General features: G+C 33.8%; 1 protein-coding gene across 7 annotated transcripts in view; it reads right to left on the reverse strand.

Annotated features, from left to right (window-relative positions):
• The window catches only part of PCDH15 (protocadherin related 15), a 1,372,333-nt gene that overhangs the window by 177,469 nt on the left and 1,170,245 nt on the right, over positions 1-24,619 (reverse strand). For all 7 annotated transcript variants that reach the window (XM_079899577.1, XM_079899579.1, XM_079899582.1 and 4 more), the window contains 2 exons: positions 5,948-6,253; positions 2,894-3,118 (listed from right to left, as the gene is read on the reverse strand). In XM_079899577.1, coding sequence (XP_079755703.1) covers positions 2,894-3,118; positions 5,948-6,253 — 531 coding nt within the window. The remainder of the gene's footprint in view (positions 1-2,893; positions 3,119-5,947; positions 6,254-24,619) is intronic.

Consider the following 24,619-nt stretch of genomic DNA (forward strand, 5'->3'; position numbering starts at 1 on the left):
ACCACACCAAAGGCTCATTTTCATCCAAAGAAGGTGAGGTTGTATATACGGTGGGATTGGAAGGGAGTCATCTATTATGAGCTCCTTCTGGAAAACCAAACAATTAATTCCAACAAGTGCTGCTCCCAGTGAGACCAATTGAAAGCAACACCTGTTACCATCAGGTAATGCAAGACCACATGTTTCTTTGATGACCAGGCAAAAACTGTTACAGCTTGGCTGGGAAGTTGTGATTCATCCGCCCTAATTCACCAGACGTTGCACCTACAGATTTCAATTTATTTTGGTATTTAAAAAATTCTCTTAATGGAAAAAATTTCAATTCCCTGGAAGACTGTAAAAGGCACCTGGAACAGTTCTTTGATCAAAAAGATAAAATGTTTTGCGAAGATGGAATTATGAAGTTGCCTGAAAAATGGCAGAAGGTAGTGGAGTAAAATGGTGAACACATTGTTCAATAAAGTTCTTGGTGAAAATGAAAAATGTGTCTTTTATTTTTCCTTAAAAACTGAAGGAACTTTTTGGCCAACCCAATAGTTTAGAAAAGACAGCAGGACTCCAGGGAAGAAGTGACATCATGTGTGTACCAGCAGATAAGCCTAATTCAAGTGTAAAGTAAAGGCAATGGAATAATCCCCACATCCCACCCTGATTGCAGGATTATCTTAATAACAACAGCAAAACACACAAGAAAATCCACACTCAAAGATCTTACAGTCAAGAGCATTAGAGCATTTACCTATATGATAAACATAGTTATGCTAATCATATACTGGTGAAATCTTTAACAATCTTCTACGTTTTCATATCAATATTTTATTGTCTAAGAAAACCAACTGCATACCTTATTTATCAGGTAAAAAATCAAACAAAAATGCAACAAAAGTGATGATTTCTTGTACCATCATTTATACCTGGCAGTGCCCTTTAAGAATGAACATTGTACAAAAGCTGCCTATGACCTTCTGTGCCTTATAACCTGTGTACATACAGCCCTCTATGGAAAGCTGCTTTCAAGAACTGAAGTCATTCCCAGAACTTTCCACATGCTTTAGGTAGCCAACTAGAACCAGATGGTGTAAAGTCCTGAGTAATTTATCATAGGTGAATTCTGCTAAACAATTTACCTCAAACACATTACAGATTGTAATTCTAGGCATCTCAAGCGGCAAACTTTAAATGAACATAGGTTCCTATGGTTTTCTGAATGATCTCCAGAATCAGACAACCTAACAGAACTGGTGAGTCAAATAACTTGATCCCATTCAGTTAGGATACATTTCTAGTGATGTAAGGTGACTGCAAGAAGTACAAATAGTCCCTCTGTATAGCAGACCAATGTGTGGTTGCCAAATTTGTATTGCAGTTCTACCATCTATAACTAAATATTAATTCAAAATTTACACATACTTCCATGTTTTCTTCTGTCTAATTTCATAGATTTTATTTTTTTAACATGGAAACCTGGTCTCAGTGGTTACATGGCAAAATCTGAGTCATAATCATAAATCATATATTTTTTGTAGAACATATACATTTGTGAACATAATATGAATTAAAATATCTATATTAAAGTGAACTTAAATTGTTTACCCAATTAATCTTATTCATGTATTTCATTCATGGACTTATTGAAACTTTCTATAAGCTTCCTTGTAAAGTCTTCATTTATCATATAGATCTTCTGTATCCTTGTCACTCTCCCTTTTTCCTTTTCCTTCTCTCCTCTCTCACTCTTTTGCTCTCACTCTGTGTGAATCTGTTTCTTTCTGACTAGCTCTGTCTTTTTAACCATTCAAACTCCAGTCGGGTACCAGAGAAAACATGTTAAGAGGGTAGTTTCAAATTTGTACTTTCTTCCCCTGACCAAAAGTCATACAAAACATGTTTATGAAAGCACTTTTATTTTATGTCACCAAAGAAATAAAGGTCATCTGAAGTCATCTTTTAGTACTAAACACCTTTAATAAAGCAGCTCGAGGATCATCTGTATGTGTATATTTGTAACTGAAGTATATTTTTCAACATCTGATACTCACACAACCTGTGTAAGAATCATCTGTGTACTTTTCTAATATACTGATGTCTCAGATGCTCCTGTGAGAAAGGTGCCCCTTTGGGAAGGAGCAGAAGGATCTGAAAGTTTGGTATGCAGCTCAGACGACCTTTATATACACTAACATGTGAGAACTGATGAATCTTTCCTCATGTCTTCTTTTAAATACACAGCTTAACAACCACAAGAAACCCTAAAGGTGGAAGACGACATGCTTTTCTAGGCAATCAACTGGTGCAGGGTATTTTATTAAGCTAGAAGGCAAATCTAGAGAGGTTGAGAGAGTCCCCAAGGTCACAGAACTTGAAAATGGTTGAGCAAGAAATTAACCCCAATTCCATCTGATTCCAAAGCTTGTTTCATTCCAGAATCTTGAGTTCCAACTAAACTAAACTAACTAGTTCTTGGGGGCTTAGAACTCTTAAACTTTCAGAATCCTCTTATGTTTTTTTTTAATTTGTATTTTTTTAAGTTGAAGGATTTGGACGAAGTTATTAACCCTGGTGCTGTGGAATCTGGACTAAAGTGTAGTCTAGAGAAATTATGACTTGATTGAAGTCACAGAGCTAATGGTGGACCCAGGGAGACACAGTGTTTGAACTCTTATTTAGTGGTTCTTTCAAATTTATTTTTTATAAGTTAAATAATATAGTTATTTCTCAAGTCTTTGTAAATACTGTACATTCAAAATTTTATGTTCTGGCTCTGGTACCACATATAATTATGAATCCTGCCCCCAGATATTATACTATAGTGTGGATTTAAAAAAAAAACAAAAACAGGAACTACATGTAGAGAGTACAAAGTAGGCAACCAGAAGTCATCTATATTCCTTACCTTTACTATCACTGTGACAGTAGCAATACCAGGTGGCATTGTTCCATAAATATCAAAGGCCTCCACTAGAAAAGTGATACTTGCTTCCTGGTCTGGAAATGCCTCATAGTCCAAACTCCTTAAAAGGGAGAGTTCTCCTGTAAATGGATGTAGTGCAAAAATGTGCTTCACTTCCGGACTTCTTATCCGATAAGATACATTAGCTCCGAGGTCAGCATCTGTGGCCTGTAACAAATTAAGAAGAAGAATGGTTATATCAGTGCCATTGCCAAAATAAAGAAATGCAGGACTGATGGAAGTCATGTGTCAGTACCTAGAACAGCATGAAATGAATGATGATCAAAAGGCATGTTTCAGAGAGAAACATTTTTTAAAGTAATTTACCAGATAGAGGGAGAGGGAGAGAAAGAAAGAGAACAAGTCAGAGACAGAGACCCATGAGGTTTTGTCATTGTTGATCTTGTTACTGTATCTATTTTATTTGAAAAAATCACTAATTAAAAGGATCATACCACAGTAAAGAAATAAATATTGTCATAAATGATTGCTTATTATTTCCTAACGATTGTATAACCATGAAAAATAATACCTTAAATAAAAATAAGTATTAGTGTGTGCTTTCCATAAACATAACAGGTTATTAAAGGGCTATATGAAAACGTAAATGTATCTTCTCACAAAGATCCTATAATACATTTCTAGAGATCACTCTATTATACCTCCCTTCTTTTAACTAATACTTATTGAGTGTGCACAAGGTGCTATAGAGATGCACAAGATGAATACAAACAAGATACCTACCCTCCAGATTACTGTCTCAAAGAAGAAATAAGACAGAAATACCAAAATAAAAGGGATACATGGATGGACCTAGAGATTGTCATACTGAATAAAGTAAATCAGAGAGAGAAAGACAAGTATCATATGATATCACTTATATGTGGAATCTAAAAAAATGGTACAAATGAACTTATTTACAAAACAGAAATAGAGTCACAGATGTAGAAAACAAACTTATGGTTACCAGGGGGAAAGGTTGGGGAGGGATAGATTGGGAGATTGGGATTGACATATACACACTACTATATATAAAATAGATAACTAATAAGGACCTACTGTACAGCACAGGTCTCTACTCAATACTCTGTAATGGCCTTTATGGGAAAAGAATCTAAAAAAGAGTGGATATATGTATATGTATAACTGATTCTCTTTGCCGCACACCAGAATCTAACAGAACATTGTAAATCAACTATACTCTAATAAAATTTTTTTAATTCCCATTTGCAAAAATAAAATCATTAAAGCGAAACATTAAAGCGAAACAAAAAACAGCTGAGAAAACAGGTTTCAATAGGAAGTCTTATAGATGACTCTTTCATTCAGTAGTAGAGACTGGCAAAGGCAACTCTGGCAGAGGAAATGGAATGGAGCAAGGACAGAGTGGGGAAGGTCAGGGTGTGTTAAAAAATGCATGCAGTAAAGCAAGCATCTTTGTGAATGTCAGTCTTGGCCCCCTCCAAACAGTTATCAACATCACAATGGGAAAGATACTGTTAAAGCACAGATTTTATGATGTCACCTTCCTGCCTAAAAATTCTTCTTGTTTTCCATTTCATTTTGGATCAACTCCAATCTCCCTAACATGGTGAGAAGGACACATATATTTTCCAGCCCTTTAGCTCCTCACTCTTCTCTCCTCCAGGATTTTGAGCAGGTTCTTCCACTGCCTTGAATATTCTTTCTTCCCCCTTGAATGCCTCTTATTTGCCCCTCAGTTCACAATTTAGAAATAAACTTTCTCCAGGAAACATTCTCTTTGTTCTCAAGATTAGGTTAAAGAGCCCCACCTGTGATCTCCCAGGTTCCTTGCATTGAGGACCTCTATATTAATTACCAGTTACTTGTCTGTTTGCTATACCAGACTGAAAATTCAATGAAGGCAGGAAACCTGTCGTGTTCATGTTTGAATCCCCAGAGTCTAGCAGAGGACTTGGCATGCAGTAAGCACTGAAAATATGCTTATTGAATAAAGGAATGAGTGAATGAATAGATGGATAGAAGAATAAATGGAGAAAGAATGGCCCTCTCCTTGGCCAGCATCTGCCTTTTTTAGATGTATTAATGTTTGCTAAGTAAACACATATTGAGTTGAATTATGGAAGAAACACAAGTTCTTGAAATGCATGCTAACAAAATTCAAGTTGTAGACTGCAGGTTGAGAAAGGACTATATTTTTTTCTTACAAAATACACTTCATAGACCACCTATGTCAGAATTAAAGAGGTTGTGCTTAAAATGCAGATCTCTAGGCCAATCTAACCTACTGAATCAGAATGTCCAGAGTTTCTGGTAATAATTTATTTGAGGACTGAAAAAAAGAGGCTTAGCTATGAAGAACTAATAAAAAGGAGAGTTAGACTTCTGGAAGGATGCCAGTTGTGTACGGAAAGTGAAAAAGATATTACAAAATAATAGGTACAGCAATATCCCATTTCTGTAAAGTATGAGGCAATTCTGTACATGTATATATGCGTATGAATGTATACATATATGTACACACTTGCATACATGTGTATTTATATATATATGTAAATAGTTATTTGATATTTGTGTGAGCACAAAAATAAATGTAACAGAATACACATAAAATTTAATACCGAGTAACTTTGGAGGTACAAGGTGAGAGTCTATTAAGTTTTTTTTTAAATAGTCTCGTATTGTCAACTGTTGCAATAAACATTTAGCATTACTTTTGTAAATTAAAAAGAAATCTGTTAAGAAGTGTTATTCAATTTCTCACAAAGGCAACTTTTCTCCCTTTAAATTTTGGTATATGTCTAAAATAGGGTTGTTAGATAAAGCACAATATGTAATATTTGAGTAATATTTGTAATATTTGAATGCTTATATTCAAATTTACTCGCTTATCTGAAATTGAAATTTAACTGCATATGCTTTTTTTTTTTCTTTTAAATTTACTAAGTCTGGCAGCCCTAACATGAATGTCAAATCTTACACAGAATTCATGAAATAATTGCTTCTTCCACACACCTCTACTTGAAGGAAACTGGTCCCGGCTGGCAGATTCTCTTCAACGACGACAGTATATGTTGAATTGGTGAACACAGGACTATTATCATCAATATCCAAAACCCTGATGGCCACTGTTAGAGTTGAATAACGAGGGTGTACCGCTCCATCAGTTGCCACAACAACAAGTTCATAGTAGTCCCTGACTTCTCTGTTAAGCTTCACTGATGTGTAAATGCTCCCATTGGATGTGATATGAAAAAGATTATTGAAGTTACCCAAACTGTAGTGTACTTGGCCATTTATTCCAGCATCAGCGTCTGTTGCCTAAATAAAATTAAAAACAAAGGAATTCACATAGTACTCTTTGTTATGATTTTTTCACATTACATTTTGTTATGTTGCCCTGCCAGAAGGGGATAGTTAAAGAATTATGGCATATTTCTAAGCAAATATTTTTTTTCTCTAGGGAGAAAATTTAAAAGATAATGACAATGTAGTACAAAAGTCTAGAACATGAAAAGAAATATACTATAGTTTAATTGATGTTCTTCATTCAAAATGAACATAACATAATTTGATACCAGTAGAAATAACAATATTATATTATGACAGAAAATTCACATTTCAAAAATACTGAATTTTTCCTGTATTATCATTTCTTTAATAGATTTTGAATTCTAAAATTTAAAAAAACACATTTAGTTTTAATTAAACATAACTGACAACTTAAGATTTTACAGCTTTTTAAATTCAAGCACTATATGTGTGTGTGTATATGTGTGTGTGTGTGTGTGTGTGTGTGTGTGTGTGTGTGTGTGTGTAAGCACCATATATATATAACTGCATTTAATCTGCCTGATATTCTTATGAATAAATATCATTGGTCCCATTCTACAAATAAGAAAGCTGTGGCTTATGTACTTTAATTATCTTGCTTAGGGTTACACAAGAAATAAATACCTCAGTGCCCCAGTTCTTAGTATAATGTCTTGCATATAAAACTACTTAATAAATAAATATTTGTGGAATTAATGAATGTTAGAATAAATTAATGCAAGGAACTGAGATTTAAAACTAAACATGTTCCAAAACCCAAATAGAAGTGAAAGTATAGTAACTGTAAAGCAACTGCAAAGGGCTCTTCTTTAATATTAGAATACAATCTCCAAATGATAACAGAATTGTTGATGCTATAATAAACCTATTGTAACTGAAAATTTTATGTAATATTAAATCACTTTGCATCAAATAAAATGGGTAAATTTTGAGTGACTATTCTTCTGATGGAGTTTTATGAGAATTAGAGTGTTATGAGAATTAAAATAATCTAAAAATCAATTAATTGGAATATAAATTATGATATTTCATTATCAAATACAGTACCTTTTGTGCTAAACAGTTCTATGTTATTGTTTCTCAAAGAAATTGGAATGAATCTTAGCATCTATAAAATATTACATAATTATGCCCCAAACTTCACTAGGGAAAGGAAGGAAAACAAGACACTTGGCTGCATTATGAGCCAGGGACACAATAATCACTTAATATCTACAAAGCCTGGGATGCAATATAATGTATTTTGAACAGCACACGAGCAGATGTATATCCACCTTTACAAACACTGGGGAAGCATGTGGGGTGGGTTTGCTGAACACTTGTGCCTTGTTTGAAACGATAAAGCCCAAGATGTCCATAACTGCGCTCCTTCTGACTGTCATAATGCCAGACATTCCAGCAGGATTTGTCCCTTTTATTCATCAAAACACAAATGCCCCTGGGAGGGCATTACCTCTGGATTTTTAAGCCTGAGAAAAGATAGAAGAGTAATTGCAGGAATGTCTGAAGAGGACAAAAATACTGTAAAAGAGTTGAAGAGTTTCCATAGACATATTTTCTTCTACTTTTACATTTTTCCTAGAATTTGTCTTACAGATTATTGACATATTAGTCAAGCTGGTCATCTTAGTGGAAAAAACAAACAACAATACTGCCACATCCCTTACAAAAAAAAACAACCAATCAAACAAAAAGTGTTATTTTTTGTCTTAAATCACTGCTCAAGTAAATAGAAAAATACAAACCAATAACGTAAGTACGTTCTATTTCATTAAACCAACACTCTTAAAAGTTTCAGGGACATTTTCTGTCTGTGGGTATTTTTATGTAATCCATAATTTAAATGATTCTTGCTCAAGATATATTCTTATTTATCCCCATATTGGAAGATTTATTATGATAGAATGATTTAATTTGATTAATATGGCTGTGTATGTATATGTGTGGGGTGGAGGGGGATGTTAGGTATGTATTGTACTATGTATGTCCAGCTACTTAACTAATATCTCTACTAGGACACTTTATGCGTATTATATGAGTTTTCTATTGTTGCCATAACAAATTACCACAAATTTAGTTGTTTACACATTGCGAGTTTATTATTTTATAGTTCTATAAATCAGAAGTTCAACATCGGTCTCACCTGGCTAAAACCAAGGTATGCATAGGTCTGTATTCCTTTCTGGAGGCTGTAGGAAAAGATCCATTTCTTTGCTCATTCCAGTTATTGACAGAATACAGTTCCTTGAAGTTGTAGGATTGAGATCCCCACTCCCTTTTTACTTGTCATGTAAGGACAATTCCCAACTTCTAATGGCCACCCACATACCTTTTCTCTTGGCTCATAGCACACTTCTTCCATCTTCAAAGCTAGCAATGGTGGGTCAAGTCCCTCTCACATTTTTTGAATCTCTCCTTCTTCTATCTCATCTCTCTGATCCACTCTTCTATCATCCTCTTCCACTATTAAGGGCTTAGATGGCTACAATGGGCCCGCCTGGACAATCCAGGGTAATCCTCCCATTTCAAGGTTTTTAACCTTATCACATCTACAAAGTTAATTTTCTTATGTAAGGTAACATATTCACACATGGGATGTAGCTGGAGGATCATAATTAATTCTGTCTACCATAGAATGAGAAGCTTAACATGTTTCTAATTGAACTTTTGATTAGTTCTATGTCCAAATCTTTGTCATCTCCAATTCCCCTACTTCACTAAATGGTTCTTCCACTGACCAACAGATTACATAAGAAATAAAGAAGATGTTCCTGAGATCTACTTCTTCTACCTTCTCAATTATTTATTTATTCAATAATTTCAGAAAAGCTTATTTTAGAGCTTTTCTGAAATTCAGTAATTTCAGAAAAGCTTATTTATTTATTCAATAATTTCAGAAAAGCTTATTTAATACTATGTATGAGGCTCAGCTCCAAGCTGTGAGATACATTGGTATATTAGGTAACAAGGTCCAAGATATGGCATTTACAGAAAAATCCCTATTCCATTTATAATACATTGTTTCCAATGTATGCAATATCTCAATCCTAACCACCTTGGCCCAAGCCACCACCAACTGTGGCTTAGATTGCTAGATTATGTCTTTATTTTTTCAGTTATTTCCTTTCAGAGAGATCTTTTATAATAGATAAATGACATCATTCCTCTTAATATCCTCCAGTGATTTCCACTGCCTTCAGCACCATTCAAATGTTTACCATAACCAAGAGTTCTCCTACTAAATATTACTTTCACTGTGTTCTGGAATAATGCAAATCTCTCCAACCTCCAAATTTCTCCAAAGCCTCTGCCTAAAGGGCTTCCACTATTATTCGCTAGGCTAAAACCCATTCATCTTTCAAATGTCCATTTAAACATCACTTCCTCAAATGATTCCTCAAATCACTCCTGAAATGTAAATGAGACCCTCCTGTTATACATGGCAAGAACTCCATATACGTATAATTTATATCACTTTTACTAGATTTAAATTATAGATTTATTAATGTGATTATTTGTTTAACACTTGTCTCCCTTCTTACAAGTGGGAAGACTGTGATCATCTTGGCGGAACTACTGAATCCAGGTCTATACGGAAAAATATCATTTTTATAAAGTAAAAAGTAGTATTCTGTTATGACCTAGATAAGAGTATGATAATAAGTAAATATCTTTGCATTTTTAATGTTTTGTAGAGTGACAAACAGGGACTATGTAGGTTAAGATAGCGAATGACCTTGATATATAAAAAGAAATTGCTACCTTATAGAAGTGCTGTTTAGTTTCAGTGTTTCCACTATATATATTTTTTGATATCATTAACTTTGGTATGTCACTTGTTCCCTCTAGGTCTCAGGTATCTCAACTATAAAATAAAAGATGTGAAGTGGAACAGCAGTTTTGACTCTCTTTTGCTACCATTATACATGTCTGAGATGAAATTCACAAACATGGCACAGATCATCAATTATAACAAGAATAAGAAAATAGCTGTTGCATAATTCTCTGTAATCTAGTTGCAAAGCCATTATTCTGTTCCACTGAATAAAATATATAAAAATTTAAGTGAATCAGCATTGTTATAGATGATATAAGCCAGTAACTAGTATTAGAACAATGCAAATGTAGTACCTACATCAGTAACAAATGACTTGGAAAAGACCTCACATAACCCATGTTTGCAAACTACTGGGCTAGAGGATTGTTAAAGGAAACTTGCTCTAACAGGACTTTAAGATATAAAAACAAACTTAATTTCAGAATGAACCACCTACAGTGCTTGCATCATGTTGGTATTTCCCAAATTGCTGCACTAATCATGTTTTCCCTTGTGAACTTCCCAGTACACAGTAGCTCAGAGAAGTGTTGCATTAAAAGATCCTCTTTCACTGAGGATTGTTGAATGGAAACTTCCCCTCTCCGGGCTTCAACTTGCCAAGAGGAAGGACATTTTAGCAAGAAAACTGCTCTCTCTGCTCCCTCCCTCACTCATGAGTGGTGAATTTGATGGAAAGAATTGGGTAAACACACTGCCCCCTTTAACATCTGATGTTTATAAGGATGTCAAATGATTTGCTGGTTTTGCTATATGAGCTCTTTCCCTATGAATAAGACCTACAATTTCAGTTCTGCCTGAGGCTGTGTAGGTAAGTTTAATCATGGGGTAGCATTTACCAACCCATTTGGTTCTCATTACTAAACCTCCTTCCTTTCAATATCAGCTTCACCTATTTGCCAGAATTTCATGTCTCTCACTGAATTGGTTGGAACCTGGGAAAGGTATAGGATGTTAGTTACTGAGAGTCCCAAACCCCAGGGGTGTTTATACCACAGTTTCCAAACAAATTTAGTCATAGACTCTTTTTCATTGTTGTTTGTTTAGCAAAATATTTACTAATATCTTGAGGGACATACATTTTTTAAAATACTGTTATAATTCAATGAGCAACACTGGGAATAAGGCCTTCTTTTAATAATCTGTCCATGATATTTTCACACAATACTTCCACTTGATACTTTTTGTTCCCCATGACCCATCACTTGAAACTAACTACCTTAAGTTAATAGAATCAATGGTGCCTACTCTCAAACATGTCAGGGTCCTTAACAGAGTCTACAGTAAAATAATAAATGGCAGAGAAAAGATAATCAGAAAAATATATGCTTTCAAAAGGTCCAATGAGAAATTTTTTTTAACAATGGCTTAAATTGATAAAAAAGGCCATGGAGGGAGAAGTAAACACTGAATTTTAGTCATGGTTTTGATAAACTAACTTTAGGTGCTACATTTCATGGAATGTTAATTAATGTCTCTTATGATGCCAGGAAAAAGTGAGGGGAGACGGAGAGAGAAGGGGAGGTCTCTGTTCAAATAAATAAATTTGGGAAATTGGGATTAAAGAAAATTTAAAAGTTTTCATTACTTCAGAACTTTTCAAGTGTCATTAATATTTTAATGAGCAAGGCAAAGTTCTCAAGGGGAGTAATGTATGCACCAGATTTAAAAACCCTGAGTAACAGAAATCCTTTCAAATGAACTATAGACAGAAGTCCAAACTCCTATGCATGAATTAATTCCAACCTACATTTTCAGCATTCTCTTACTATTCACTGTCCTGTATAAACACTCTGCTCAAGTCTAATCAATTTTCTTCATTTCCTTAGGACTCAGCATACACTTTTTGACATTTTCTTCAAGGCTTGCATTGATGATTCCTTATTCACCTCTGAAATTCCAATCCTTCATCCAGTCTTCAAATCCCAACCCCCAATTCAATCTCTCCTAGGAAAATGTCTAGCATTTAGAGATAGATCATTTTATAAATTAGAATTTTAACAAATGCTTTGTAACATTACTTTTTTTTTTTTGGCTGCACCACACGGCGTGTGGGATCTTCCCTGCCCAGGGATCCTGTGCCCCCTACACTGGAAGCATGGAGTCTTAACCACTGGACCACCAGGGAAGCCCACATTACTTTTTATTTACACCTTTTCCCCACAGCTATAAGTCCTTTGAGAATAGAAGCATATCTCATAACTCTTCATTTATTGAACTTTTCAAATATACAGCAACCTTTATCTTACAGTGGGATAATTTGTTGAGAGAAAATATCCAAACACATATTCAACAAGGGGACTAAAAATAAATATTAGATGGGGCATTTTTATTAATAGGGTTTCATAATTTTAAGTCAGCTTAAGTATAAAGTGTAAATAAATATTGAAAGTCAAGTGTACACACACACACACACACACACACACATACACACACACACATATGTTTTGACCTGATTAACTACAACTTAATTCACTGACTGTCTAGCTTCCATGAAAGGAGGTATATTTGATGCTCATGGAATAAAAGACTAACATTCTATAAGAAAGTGCTCTAAAAAATTTAAGGTAACTCAGACACACATCTAATAGAGACAAAGGAACTAGAATGTTTGTAAAATACAGGATTATTTGCTTCCTTTTCTGTGTCCTAATTAATTGAGGAACATAAATAAGGTCATGTAAGTTAAGTGATATGGGCTGGCTAAACAAGGTAGTTTCATTTACTTAGTATTATAGATGAGTATGTACATGTTAGAAAAGATAACCAAACATAAAATCCCTTATTATCAGCAATACTGTCAAGAAGTTTGCACTGATGTTTAATATCTAACCAAGGAGCTCAGTGTGTGATGCTGTAATGAAAACATTTCTCTTCCTAGAAATCAATTAAAAGTTAATTAAAATTGTTAATAAGAAAAATCACACATCTCTTCTCCCTTTGTACTACATCAAAGCAAAAAACAGTAATAGCTGCAACTTTATAATCATCTGTCCATGGTTAACACATTTTGTAATATACACCTTACCAGGGGGCCTGACTTGTGGCTACTTATTTGTGAATGAGTATTGTTGGGAAACTGGCTAATAGTCTGTAGTCAAATAAAAACCTCACTGGACAAAACTTTGAATATTTGCTAGAAAAACTTCTGGAAAATCTTAATCACTAAAATCAAAGTTAGAATACATTACAGACAACCAAATAATAATTACTTAATAAAGACAACAGATCATGTATAAGGGCATTTATTGACTATTCCTTGAGCACCATTTTATAGCATATCATTTGAAAAGGAAGCAGGGAAAAATATTTCTTACACATTATATTTACCCCTTTTGTTCCCTCGTTAATTTTTAGAGTGGTCTACTATCCATGCTTTCCCATCAATAAATGTGAAAGCCCATTACTGGGATACCTACATTGGGAGTTACAAATTCTATAGAGATTGAAAAGTATGTCTTTATGGGTGGAATATACTGGGATAAGACCTCAAAGGAGAGTCTGATGTCTGCACCCCTTCCGTTGAGAAGTCTCTGGGTAAATTACTTATTATTTTTTCAATGATTAATTCTAATTTAAAATATGTTTTATACTCATATCCATTCAGATTATTTAGATATAAAATAATTTCTGTTTATTCTCACAAAAATCAGTTCTATGCAAAGAACTTTGAGGACAAACAGAAAGTATAGCTATTAGAAAGGTGTGAACTACCATGTAGCACCTAATTAGCCCAGTGTGAAGCTGAGAGGGAGCTTAGCTCCCTTAGTTTTTGCTTTTCCTTCACAGCAATTTTTGAGGCTGTGCACTCCTTTCTCACCTTGAAGCAGGAACCTTAAAAGGTGTTGAGCAGGGAGGTCAGAAGGAGAAGTTGGGAAGTGCATCCTTAATGACATTACTAGTAGAAGTACATTTTTAAAATTACCTGCCAACTTCAAAATGGCATAAAATAGTTGTCATCTTTATTTCTTTAAAGAAGCTGAGCTATTTCAAGGGCTGTGATTATCAGTGTAAAATGGGAGAAGCAATTTAGTGACTCATCATGCTGGTAAATGTTTCCTCTCTCCACACCTATTCATTATTGAACAATGGCAAACAGACTTACTGGCTAGAAGGTAACAAGTGTACTTGAGTTCAAATCACTAAAAACATAATGAGAGTAAATAGTTTTTTTTATCAAGTATTGGAACTCTCAAATATTTAATCCCTAGGAATCTAGAAAACCCATATATAAATTAGAGATTCCTTAAGGGCTTAAGCTCTAGGTTAAAAGACCAGCTCTTTCCCATACTAACTCTATGGCCTTGGGTGAGTCAGTCACTCTAAGCGTCCATCCTTCATTTGTAAAATGATGATGATAGTAAGTATTTATCTCACTACCTACTATGAGGATTGAACACACTTAGCAGCATGCTTAGAGCATATTAAGTAATCAATTAAAAATTAGGTAAGTTTATTGTTATTGAGGTTTTCAACATCTACTTAGAAACTATTTAAAAAAGCTCAATTCTGTCCTAAAGTTCTTAAAAATATTTTTGTGAAGAATAAATCAGTCTATTTTTATTTGGTTTATTTATACACTTCATTTTCCTTAGGATCACATTTAACCTGGTATAGTGAGTCCATTAGGTTCCATTAACTTTGTTTTTATCAAGATGTTCTGAGAATTTTGGTGTCTGTATTAATTAACGAATTCATATGTGAAAGATCATAAAACCTATTCATATGTGGTTTTAGTGTAACAAATAAAAATATAAGGAAAACTTGTATGAGCAGATGATATGTAACAAAAAGGAAAGAGCACTTTAGTTATTACAAGAAACAATAATGAAGATTTAAGGTCCTTGAGGCATGAATTCAGGTAGTATTAGACACATTACAGAGAAATTTCTATGAAAAAGTATGTCTGATGATTTTATGGACATTGTCACATTTTGAGAAATGTTCGTTATGTCTGGCCTGAGAAAAATGTTGAATTTTTAAAAATCAAAAATGTATTCCATTTGAAAGTAGAAGAAAAGGTAACTTCCAGTTACATTTTAAAGTAATTTTATCATGGGTTGGGAAACAAATGTGTGACAACAGATGAGAAGTCATGACCTGATCATAAATTCTGAGGCTCTTAAAATCATTATAGTGAGAGCTAAAAGGGGTAAAAGAGCTATTTTACACTAAACATTTCTTTGCTTGTCATAACTACTGCAGGCCATCCTTCCAAATCTGAAAAGATAACTTCTACCCAGAGAACTCAGTAAATAGTATTACTCCACAGAAAAGGTTTGACAGCTGCCCATATTTTTCTCCAAAGCTATGTCTTTTTTTAGTGTTCTTAAATTCTTTCTATTCTACCATGGAACAAACCTCTATTAAACTGTCTTTAAGGGCTTGGATGTTTCTCTAGGATGCTTTCCCCAAGTCAAGACAGCTGTCCTTCCACTGAGACTCCCTGCCATTTTGTTTTCATTTAGTTCTATAACATAATGTAATTGCCTGCTTACCTGCTTGGCTCCTATACTATCCTTCCTGCAAACTGAGGACAAAAAAAAATGCATTGCTCATAGCTGAATTTCTAATACCTTTTCTTCATTAATGTTCAGTGAATATTTGCTGAATCAATGTTGCATTAAGACTGCCTTTTATGAAGCAGTAGGTGTCTTAAATGAAAGTTTGCTTGAATTGACAAATAGTCAAAGCAATTACTTCTAGTTACACAATAAACTACATTTTATTCTAACATTCAAGGTTGTACATGATCTTTTTCGAACCTACCCTTATGCACTTATATCTCATAACTAACTCTTTGACATAAACTCTATGTTTTAGTCAAAAGAGTTTATTATATCAGTCAGCTTTCAAACAACTCCAAAATCACAGTGGTTTGCTGTCACTGATGTTTATTTCTCATTCCATGATTTTCATTTTTTCTCCTATTGCTTTACATTTGATATATTTGCATTGTGGGTTTGGCGTGTATAGTAACATTTTGTTGATGGTGCAAAGTCATAAAATAAAATTATATTTTATTTTTACTCCCTTCTTCCTACTTTACTTCTCCAACATCTTCAGTCCCATCTCTTTTCTATGGACAAACATGTTCTAGGCCTTAAATCTAAGTGCATTTTGCCAAACTAACCATGCTGTCTCATACTTGCTTTGTTCTAGCTTGAAGTCCTCCCCCTACTTCACAAACTGATTATTCTTCAGCCCATATGTCACTTCTCTCAGAAACACCTAAGTTAAAAGTCTTATCTCTATGTTCCTTAAGCTCACTGTATACTCCTTTACCAAAATCCTTATTTTTTTATAGCCCCCACAAAATTAAGAGTTTCTTAAGAGCAGGCTGGCTTGTTCGTATCTGAACCATGCCTGTTCTTTGCATTGACAGGCAGCAGATAAAAGTTTTCTGCAAACATTTCATCTGAAGCTATTTCCATGATGCAGTTACATATCCTTCCTACCCCAAATACCCAATCACATGAAGAAAATAAAATATCATTTTGTATGTATAATTTTTTTAAAAAGCTAATATTTTTTCCTTTTATGAGATGTAACACATGTTTTCCATTTTAGAGAATTAAGTGAGCAATCATATCAATAATTGTTTATTCCTGAACTTTGTCCTTATGCTATTGTTTTACTGCTTTCTTTTATTTCATTATAAGTCAGCTAAAATCCTATAAGAAAATCTATTTGTAGTTCAGTTTGAAAACAAGTGTTGTAAGTATATCTTCAATATTTTGTGGAATTAAATACAGTAGTTTTATTTTTCAATACTCTATCCCAGGGTTGCTCCAACTTTTTTCATTATACCCCCCCCTTCAATAGGCTTTCTAGATATTTTTTCTTCCTAATTGCACCTCTATGAAATTTTATTACCACAGATTTGTTGCATATCTGTTTATGTATATGTTTGTGTTTTATATATATAAAGAGTATATTTTTTTTGCCTTTCAAAAACTGACTTTTTCCATTTTGGGGGTGATATGTCCCTGTTAAGAATGAATGCTCTAGTCAAAAGAAAACCTTCTGTAACTTCCTAATATACCAAAAATAAACATTTTCATGTAAGCATTTGTTCCTTCAACACTGATTACAATAGCATCACTTTCAAAATACATGCCCAAACTATTATGTAAAGTAACTATTTCAGAGCACCTCTGGAGCTGCAGTCATCAGTCATCAGTTTTTAAGTATAAAGTAAGAGAAAACTACCATCATCATAGATGACATTTTATGTAATAATCTGCTTGGCTCAGGCGTTTCTTTTATATTTGTGCTTACCTTGTCTGTCAAGTTCTGACACTAACTATTGTTTTCTGTTTTTTTGTACTTTAAACAGTTTCCTCTATGCTTATTAAAGATGTAATATTTGTTTATCTGATGTCTTTATGCTCCTTTCTGCTAATCTCAAGTTTTAATTTTATTTTTACCCAGTATTTTTTGTATTAAATATAAACATTCCCATATATTTCTCTAAAGAGCCAAGAATGATCTATGCCCTAAGTATTGCCCTTCTAGCTATCACAGAACTTTGGCTATTATAGCTCTCACAAATGATTTGCTTGTATCGGTGGCAGAAGAAAATCATAACTGGAAAGTAGAAAAAATGTGACAGCCAGGTTGGATTCTCTAAGAAATTCTCCATAATTGCATTTTCTGCAGAATATCCAAATATTAGATTATCAGATACATATCTAAGACAAAAGAAATGAAAAGGCCTTTGGCCAATATGATATCCATTTAAGGAGAGAAAAATATCTCCTATGAATAATGCTTTTTGCTTGATATAAGCACACATTGTTTCCCAAATGACAACCATAAAATTAAAAGGACTTTCTCCATTTTATACATATCGCCACTATCTTATCATAGTCACCTACCCTGATATATTCACTGGGGTAGAGCAGGATACAGATTCTGAACTCTCGGTTTTATTTTATCATCAATCATCCCTGGAGGTAAGGTTAAAATTTTGCAATTTTTAGTTATGTTCCATTTCCCCAATCTGGGATGTCACCAACTTGGTTGACTTGGAAATGTATGTTTTATATTCATTCCTGTGCCAACAATGCACTGAAGTAACAGAAGATTACATTTTCTATGGTTTTGTCTAACATATTCATTTAAATTAGTGGAATGGAATTAATTGGAAGGAATAACTTATCTTTTCATATTTACTCCCTAGGTCTGCATTCATGGGCAGGGGAAAAGAGCTAAGATGTACAAAATGTAGAACTGCCTTTTGAATCAGAAATTTTAAATTCTGCTTGCTATTCCTTTTCTAGTTGCTTTCCTTCCAGTATACTTTCAGAGCACATCTCTATGTGCCACTGACTGTGTAAACAGTGGGTAACTATTTTAGAACGATTACTATGCAGCAGGCATTCTGCAAGGTGCTTTTTGTTTGTTTCCTTAAATTCTGGTGTAAAATGCTACTGCTGCTCACCTTAATATTAGAGATATGCATAGATTTTTTTAAGTTATAGATTTATAAAAGACCCAGATATCTTATCAACATTCTTAAGCTTTTCTGATTAAATGAGAGAAAATAAGCCCAACTGGAGATTTAAAAAAAAAAAGTGGGGAAAAAAACTTCTTTTGAACATACATTCTTTTATTGTTAGCACATTCTCAATAATAATATTTTCATATCAATTGATCTAGCAGAAATTTTCCCTCAGAATAATGGTTTTTATTCTATTGAATTATGTTGATGGTTAGAAGTGGTCTAGTCAGTATAATTAAGTCAATAAAAGAAGTGGAGACAGGCATAAAAAATAGATAAAAATCATAAGTTAAAATGAAACGTATTACTCTGAGAAATCAAAACTCTATAATCTATCAAGAATCTTTGCAGATTATAAAGAAGAAAGCTATTGACTTATTTCAAACTTAAAGTCTAAAGACTTTAAGTGGAGACTGAAGCTACCATCCAGCATGACAGGTGTGAACGACTTTGATTTTGTTTGCCCAGAGGAAGCATTACTCTTGCTACTTTCATAAAGACTGATCGCTCTTGACAGAAATCTGTCTGTGCAGACTTGGGTGAGTATGATACCGCGGAATCATAAAACCATTAGAGAAGACTGTAGGCTCAGAGGAGCTCCTCATAAAAATGTTGAGATAGAAAGAATAAGACAGTGAAAAAGAGACTGTATTTGCTATATATCCACATCGTGAATTATGATACCCATAGGGAATATTTCCAGTCCTGGGTTTCAGAATTCCAGTGAACTAATCTTTCTGAGATATCATAAACTAAGGAGTGAGAAAACAAACCAAAGAAATATCGCCTGCTTTTATTTATTTATTTTGTAGACTGAATCTAGATTTTAAAAAAATGAGCCTCCTATCTTTGATTCTTGTATGACCTGAGGGAAAATACTGTGATATATAAGGGTCTTTGTTTGCACGTTGGATTCCCTATGAAGCAGAAAATGGGCCAGCAATTAGTTGCAAGTGTACCTTTTGGATCCATGCATGTAGAAAGCAGACAAAAGAAGCAGGACTGTATTAAGAGAAAAATCTAACTAGCCAGGGCCAACAACAGTCTTGGCCAATTCTGGAAGAAGCTGTGGAATTAGAGTTGCATGTTAGAGTTATTCCCAGTTGTCCTAAAATAACCAGGCCTTTGCATTTGGCCATCAGTCAGTGGACTACACTGAGAAAGGTGTGACCCTTCTCTCTCTGCAACTGAGGTAACCCTGGTTGGCAGCTAAAGGGTATCTTCCTACATCAGTCCCAGAAGACAGAATGTCCTTCTTTGAAGGGGAATCTGGGAGGTGCATCTCAATCTCCATCACAAGCCAATATCTGTACTGTCTTTTCATTAGATTACAAACTTCTCATTTATCAAAACATAATAAATCACACATACACGTGTGTGTGTATACATATACATATATGTATATGTACACACACACACACACACATATACTTAGAATCATTCCAATGTCAGTCATTCACTGTTTTCAAAAGAAATAATCAGCTCCAGAGCTACAGAATGACTTCAAAGTTACAAAACTCTCTGGTTTGATTGTGCTGACCCAAGCTAACAATGACCTATTTCTACCCTTGTACTCAGAGATATGGTTCATATTTTCTTTTTGAATTTAATTCTCCTTTAAGAGCAGAAATCCTAGATGGTGAGCTTTACATCTTTTCTATCTTTTGGTTCTTACAAACACTCAGCAAGACAGTTTTTTTGTCCACATTTTATAGATGAGAATATTGCAAAAAAGCTAAGAAACTTGTTCAGGTTCTTATACCTAGGAAATAAGAGAACGTGGATTTGAATTTAGGACATTAATATATCATCTGCTTGTGATCCTTGTTCAGGGAGAGAGGCTGTTGTAATTGGTGCAGCATCATAAATTATTCTAGCTGCATGACAGATTGGAGCCCAGAGATAAGTAGTAAGATGACTTGGAAACATTTTAGAATTCACTCTGAAATAGTTTACTTATTTTAATTATGGAAATGAAGAGCCATATCATAGAAATCTACACCTTGAAGATTATTATTACAGAGTAGCTCAGAATTTACATGCATTCAATGAGAAAAATAAAAACCTAGGTTATAGAAAATTGTCAGTGGTTCCCCTCACATTATTCCTTGCTCTGCCTCAATCTAGTCTGGACTGATATCAGAGGGAAAAAAAATAATTTAGTGAAGTCAATGGAAGTCATTGCATCAAATCCTGGGAAATACAATATACAATATACTCAGAACTATGAATTTTACTGATCATTTTGAAGCATGAAGGTAGTCATTTCAAAATAAATGTATAAACCATCCAACATCTATTCCTGTCTTCTCCATTCTCCTGCTACTGAAATTGAGGAGAATCTCCATCAGTGGATTCAATCCCCTCCTATGTTCTGGGAGGCTATGCTCTTGGGACTATGTTGCCTCTCTTTCCAGCATCTTCCACATCCTTCTTTACTGAGCCTATTTCCATTAGCCTTCATTTTATCATTACAAAAAAAAAATGAAGAAGTAAAAAATAATCACATGTCTGTTATCTTGCTACAATTCCTTCACATCCCAGTCTTCTAGGGGGAAAAAAAGGTGAACTTACATTATCTCCATTGCTGAACTCATTCCTTAATGAGTTATTTATTTAGCTATTCAGTCAAGCCAAACTATTCTTTTTCTATTTTAGTCTTTTCATTTTCTTCTACTTGGAGTAGTCTTCACAGAAGTCCACCTTTTCTTCAGTTCTCAGCTTACATAGCTTTCCCCTCACAGAAGACTTTCCAGAGCCTCTCAGCACACAGGAGGATACACTCAGAGTACTCACTATCTTCCCTCACAGTGCTCATGACAATTTTTACTTTTATATTTAATGGTGTGTTTATGTACTTAATGGCTGACACTTCACTGGTCTGTGAGATCCATGACAGTAGAGACCCTTCTGTTTGTTCCAGCACTGTGAGTCCAGTGCTCTACACATAATAGACACCTTATAAATATTCATTCAAGGAATGGATAAATGAAAGATAAAACATCATAACCATCCAACTAAATTTGAAAATATATCAGTGCAAGGTAGTATATTGAGTAGAAAAACATATTGACAAAATACTACCTTTCCTCCTTTTTAAATGTGAGAGAGAATCTAACTCTTCAAGAAGAGGAACAGGAAGTTATTATTTACCATCAGAAGCACCTGTGAATGTTGTCTTTGGTGTTGGTTGAGGAACAGTATTCTGATCATGATATTCTTGCAGCCTCTAAATTTTTATCTTAGTATACTGCATTTAAAATAATACTAAACTTTTGGTCTAAAAATTCCCCTTTTGTATTCTGTTATTTTATTCATAAGCTGTGTTACAGTTCCCACTCATTTACTTCTACCTGAGATGCCATGCCAGTGAAGTGGGAAAGTAATTCAGGCTTTAAAGTGCTCTACAAACACTTATCTTCTACAAATCACTGTTGGCAATTAAACTGAAAATTTAGAAAAGGCAATTCTTAACCTAATTGATGGGGACTGAAAGCTGTTACCCTGCTCTTTGTTCTTAAAAGCAGAACTGTAACTTTAATCATTCATTTAACCAGCATATATTAAAACATGTAATATTCACCAGGTGCTATGCTTGGTTCTAGATATATAGAAGCATCAGATATGTTCCCTAATACCAGATACTTAATTGCTCTTAAAGATGCCAGAATTACTTATTTAAAAAATAAAACAAAAAAACAAAGAATTATATCAAATTTTTGCTATATTCAGTTAGTAAATGTGCTCTGTGAATAAAGTTGGATGTTGAGTGTAGATGCTAATAAAGTGCTACATGCCAATTAGACATAATTATGCCTATGTGTATATATATACATAGTAATTGATATTTGTCTAGTACTTTCTATTTTGAAAACTGCTTTTATGTACATTATCTCTTAATTATCATATCAAAACTGTAAAGAAGTTATTATGAGCACCTTCATTTTACTGATTTTATATGAACTTAAACAGATTGACCATATTGTACAGCTAATAAATAGCAGAACTAAAATTCCAACCCACATACTCCACTATAAAACTTTTGCTTTTCCTACTACATCAACTTTCTTCCCCCTCACTTTCTCTCTTGTAGTAACGTATGCAAATCTACATAATTAATACACTAAGAAATGTAAAATACCATACCATACATGCCTCAAATCTCACCTTTCATGCCAATCTGCTCGCATTACCTGAAATTAACTTCATTAAAAAGTGATATAAACATGAAAATAATTATAAACTTTGCTCAGCTAAGATAATTAACATTAGTATCAAATATAAAGTAAAATTAACCTTCATCTGTCCCCAAAAGAATACTATTACATCTAAAATAAACCAAGATTATCTCATCTTTTTTTACCATAATTGATTTCATGTAAACAGCATACAAAGCATGGCCTGTCATGGTGTACTGCAGGGTTCAGAGAGATGATGGAAAAACATACCACTAGACAAACAGTCACATTTCAAATATGGATTTTGAATTCTATATAAAATTTTTAATGATCTACATACAGCACGTAGTCTGTCCGGTCATAATGGCAGACTTCATAAACGCTTAGTGGGTCAACATATGAAGATTTGGATGTAATTACTAGCTCTAAAACTTAAGTGATGTTCTGTTGTTGCAGGTTAACTTTTAACTAGGCCTTCTGGGATTTCATACAAATCGAAACAGGCAAGAAATCTATTTAAAGAAGGCTTGCACTAAAGGGATAAACTTAATACTAAACTATACTTGAATATATAGAGAGGAGAAATAAACACGAAAGGGATAAAGACACAGGAAATCCTTTTTTCCTTTCAGGAAAGCATGTTACAAAGAATATTTTTTCAGCGGCGCATCCCTCAAAAACATGTTTGTGTAGACACAGAACCAATGTTATTTTTTATCAAATCAAACCAAAAGAAGATAAATAAAAATGTGTATTTATATCATCATTTAAATGCTAGAGTTAAATTAAATTAGTTTTCACTTCTCTCTGATCCCATAGCACTTTGTACATGCCTGTCTCAGCACTTTTCATATTGCATTGTATATAATTATTTGCATTTATACCTCTGCTATCTAATGTAAATTCTAAAAGAGAGAATGTGCTTTGTTCACATTAATGCTCTAGTGTAGAACTGAGTTTCCATCTCAGTAAATATTAGCTGAATTTTTTTGAATCGTGTTATTCTTCCCAGTCCTATATTAGAAAAATATATCAATGCATAAAATACAAAATACTAATTTTTAAAATTGGTTTGAAATCAGTCATATATGCTTTCATGCATTGATTTATTCACATGTATTTACTGTCAAATTTGTGCGGAACAGCATTTTAGCTGCTGGGACTGTAAAGAAGGGTAAGAGCAAAGGGCTCTTTCATCTAATGTCACCTGAACCATAGTGAAAAAAGTAGATATTAAACAATAATTGTCTTGAAAAATTAATAACCTCCAGTAATAAAGATACATTGCACAATTACAGCATCTAATAGAGCTTCTAACCTGCCTTCCTGGAAATTACATTCTAATAGGGAAGATAAAGTTAAAAAAAAAGATACACAAATAAACAATTTCAAATATTAATGAGTATTATGAAAAAAAGTATAGCAAGGTGTGAGAGCACATAAATAGAGGCACTTAATCCAGTTTTGTGGGGCCAAGAAAGCAAATGGCATTCAGCTCACATCCATCACCCCTAAACTGTAGGTTTAATAAGGTCAGGAATCCTCAGGATGACTTTCACATTACTTATACTAAGTACAAGTCATGACAAAATCACTGTTTTTTCCCCTTAGGAAAAATGGCCATAGATACAGTATGTCTTGACTTCAGTAAAATTCTTGAAACTTTTAAAATTCCATTTTAGTTGTTAAAATAGGGGAAAAAATGTTTCCGAGATGATGACAAAATGATTTAGATTAGGAGCTCAGTGAAGAATCATCCCCAAGTTGGACTTCAAACTTGACAAGACTCTGAGGGCAACCTGCAAGCTTCTTAGTAATTTATAATCGGCTCCACA

The sequence above is a fragment of the Stenella coeruleoalba genome, assembly GCF_951394435.1.
Source record: "Stenella coeruleoalba genome assembly, chromosome: 16".
Lineage (NCBI taxonomy): Eukaryota > Metazoa > Chordata > Mammalia > Artiodactyla > Delphinidae > Stenella > Stenella coeruleoalba.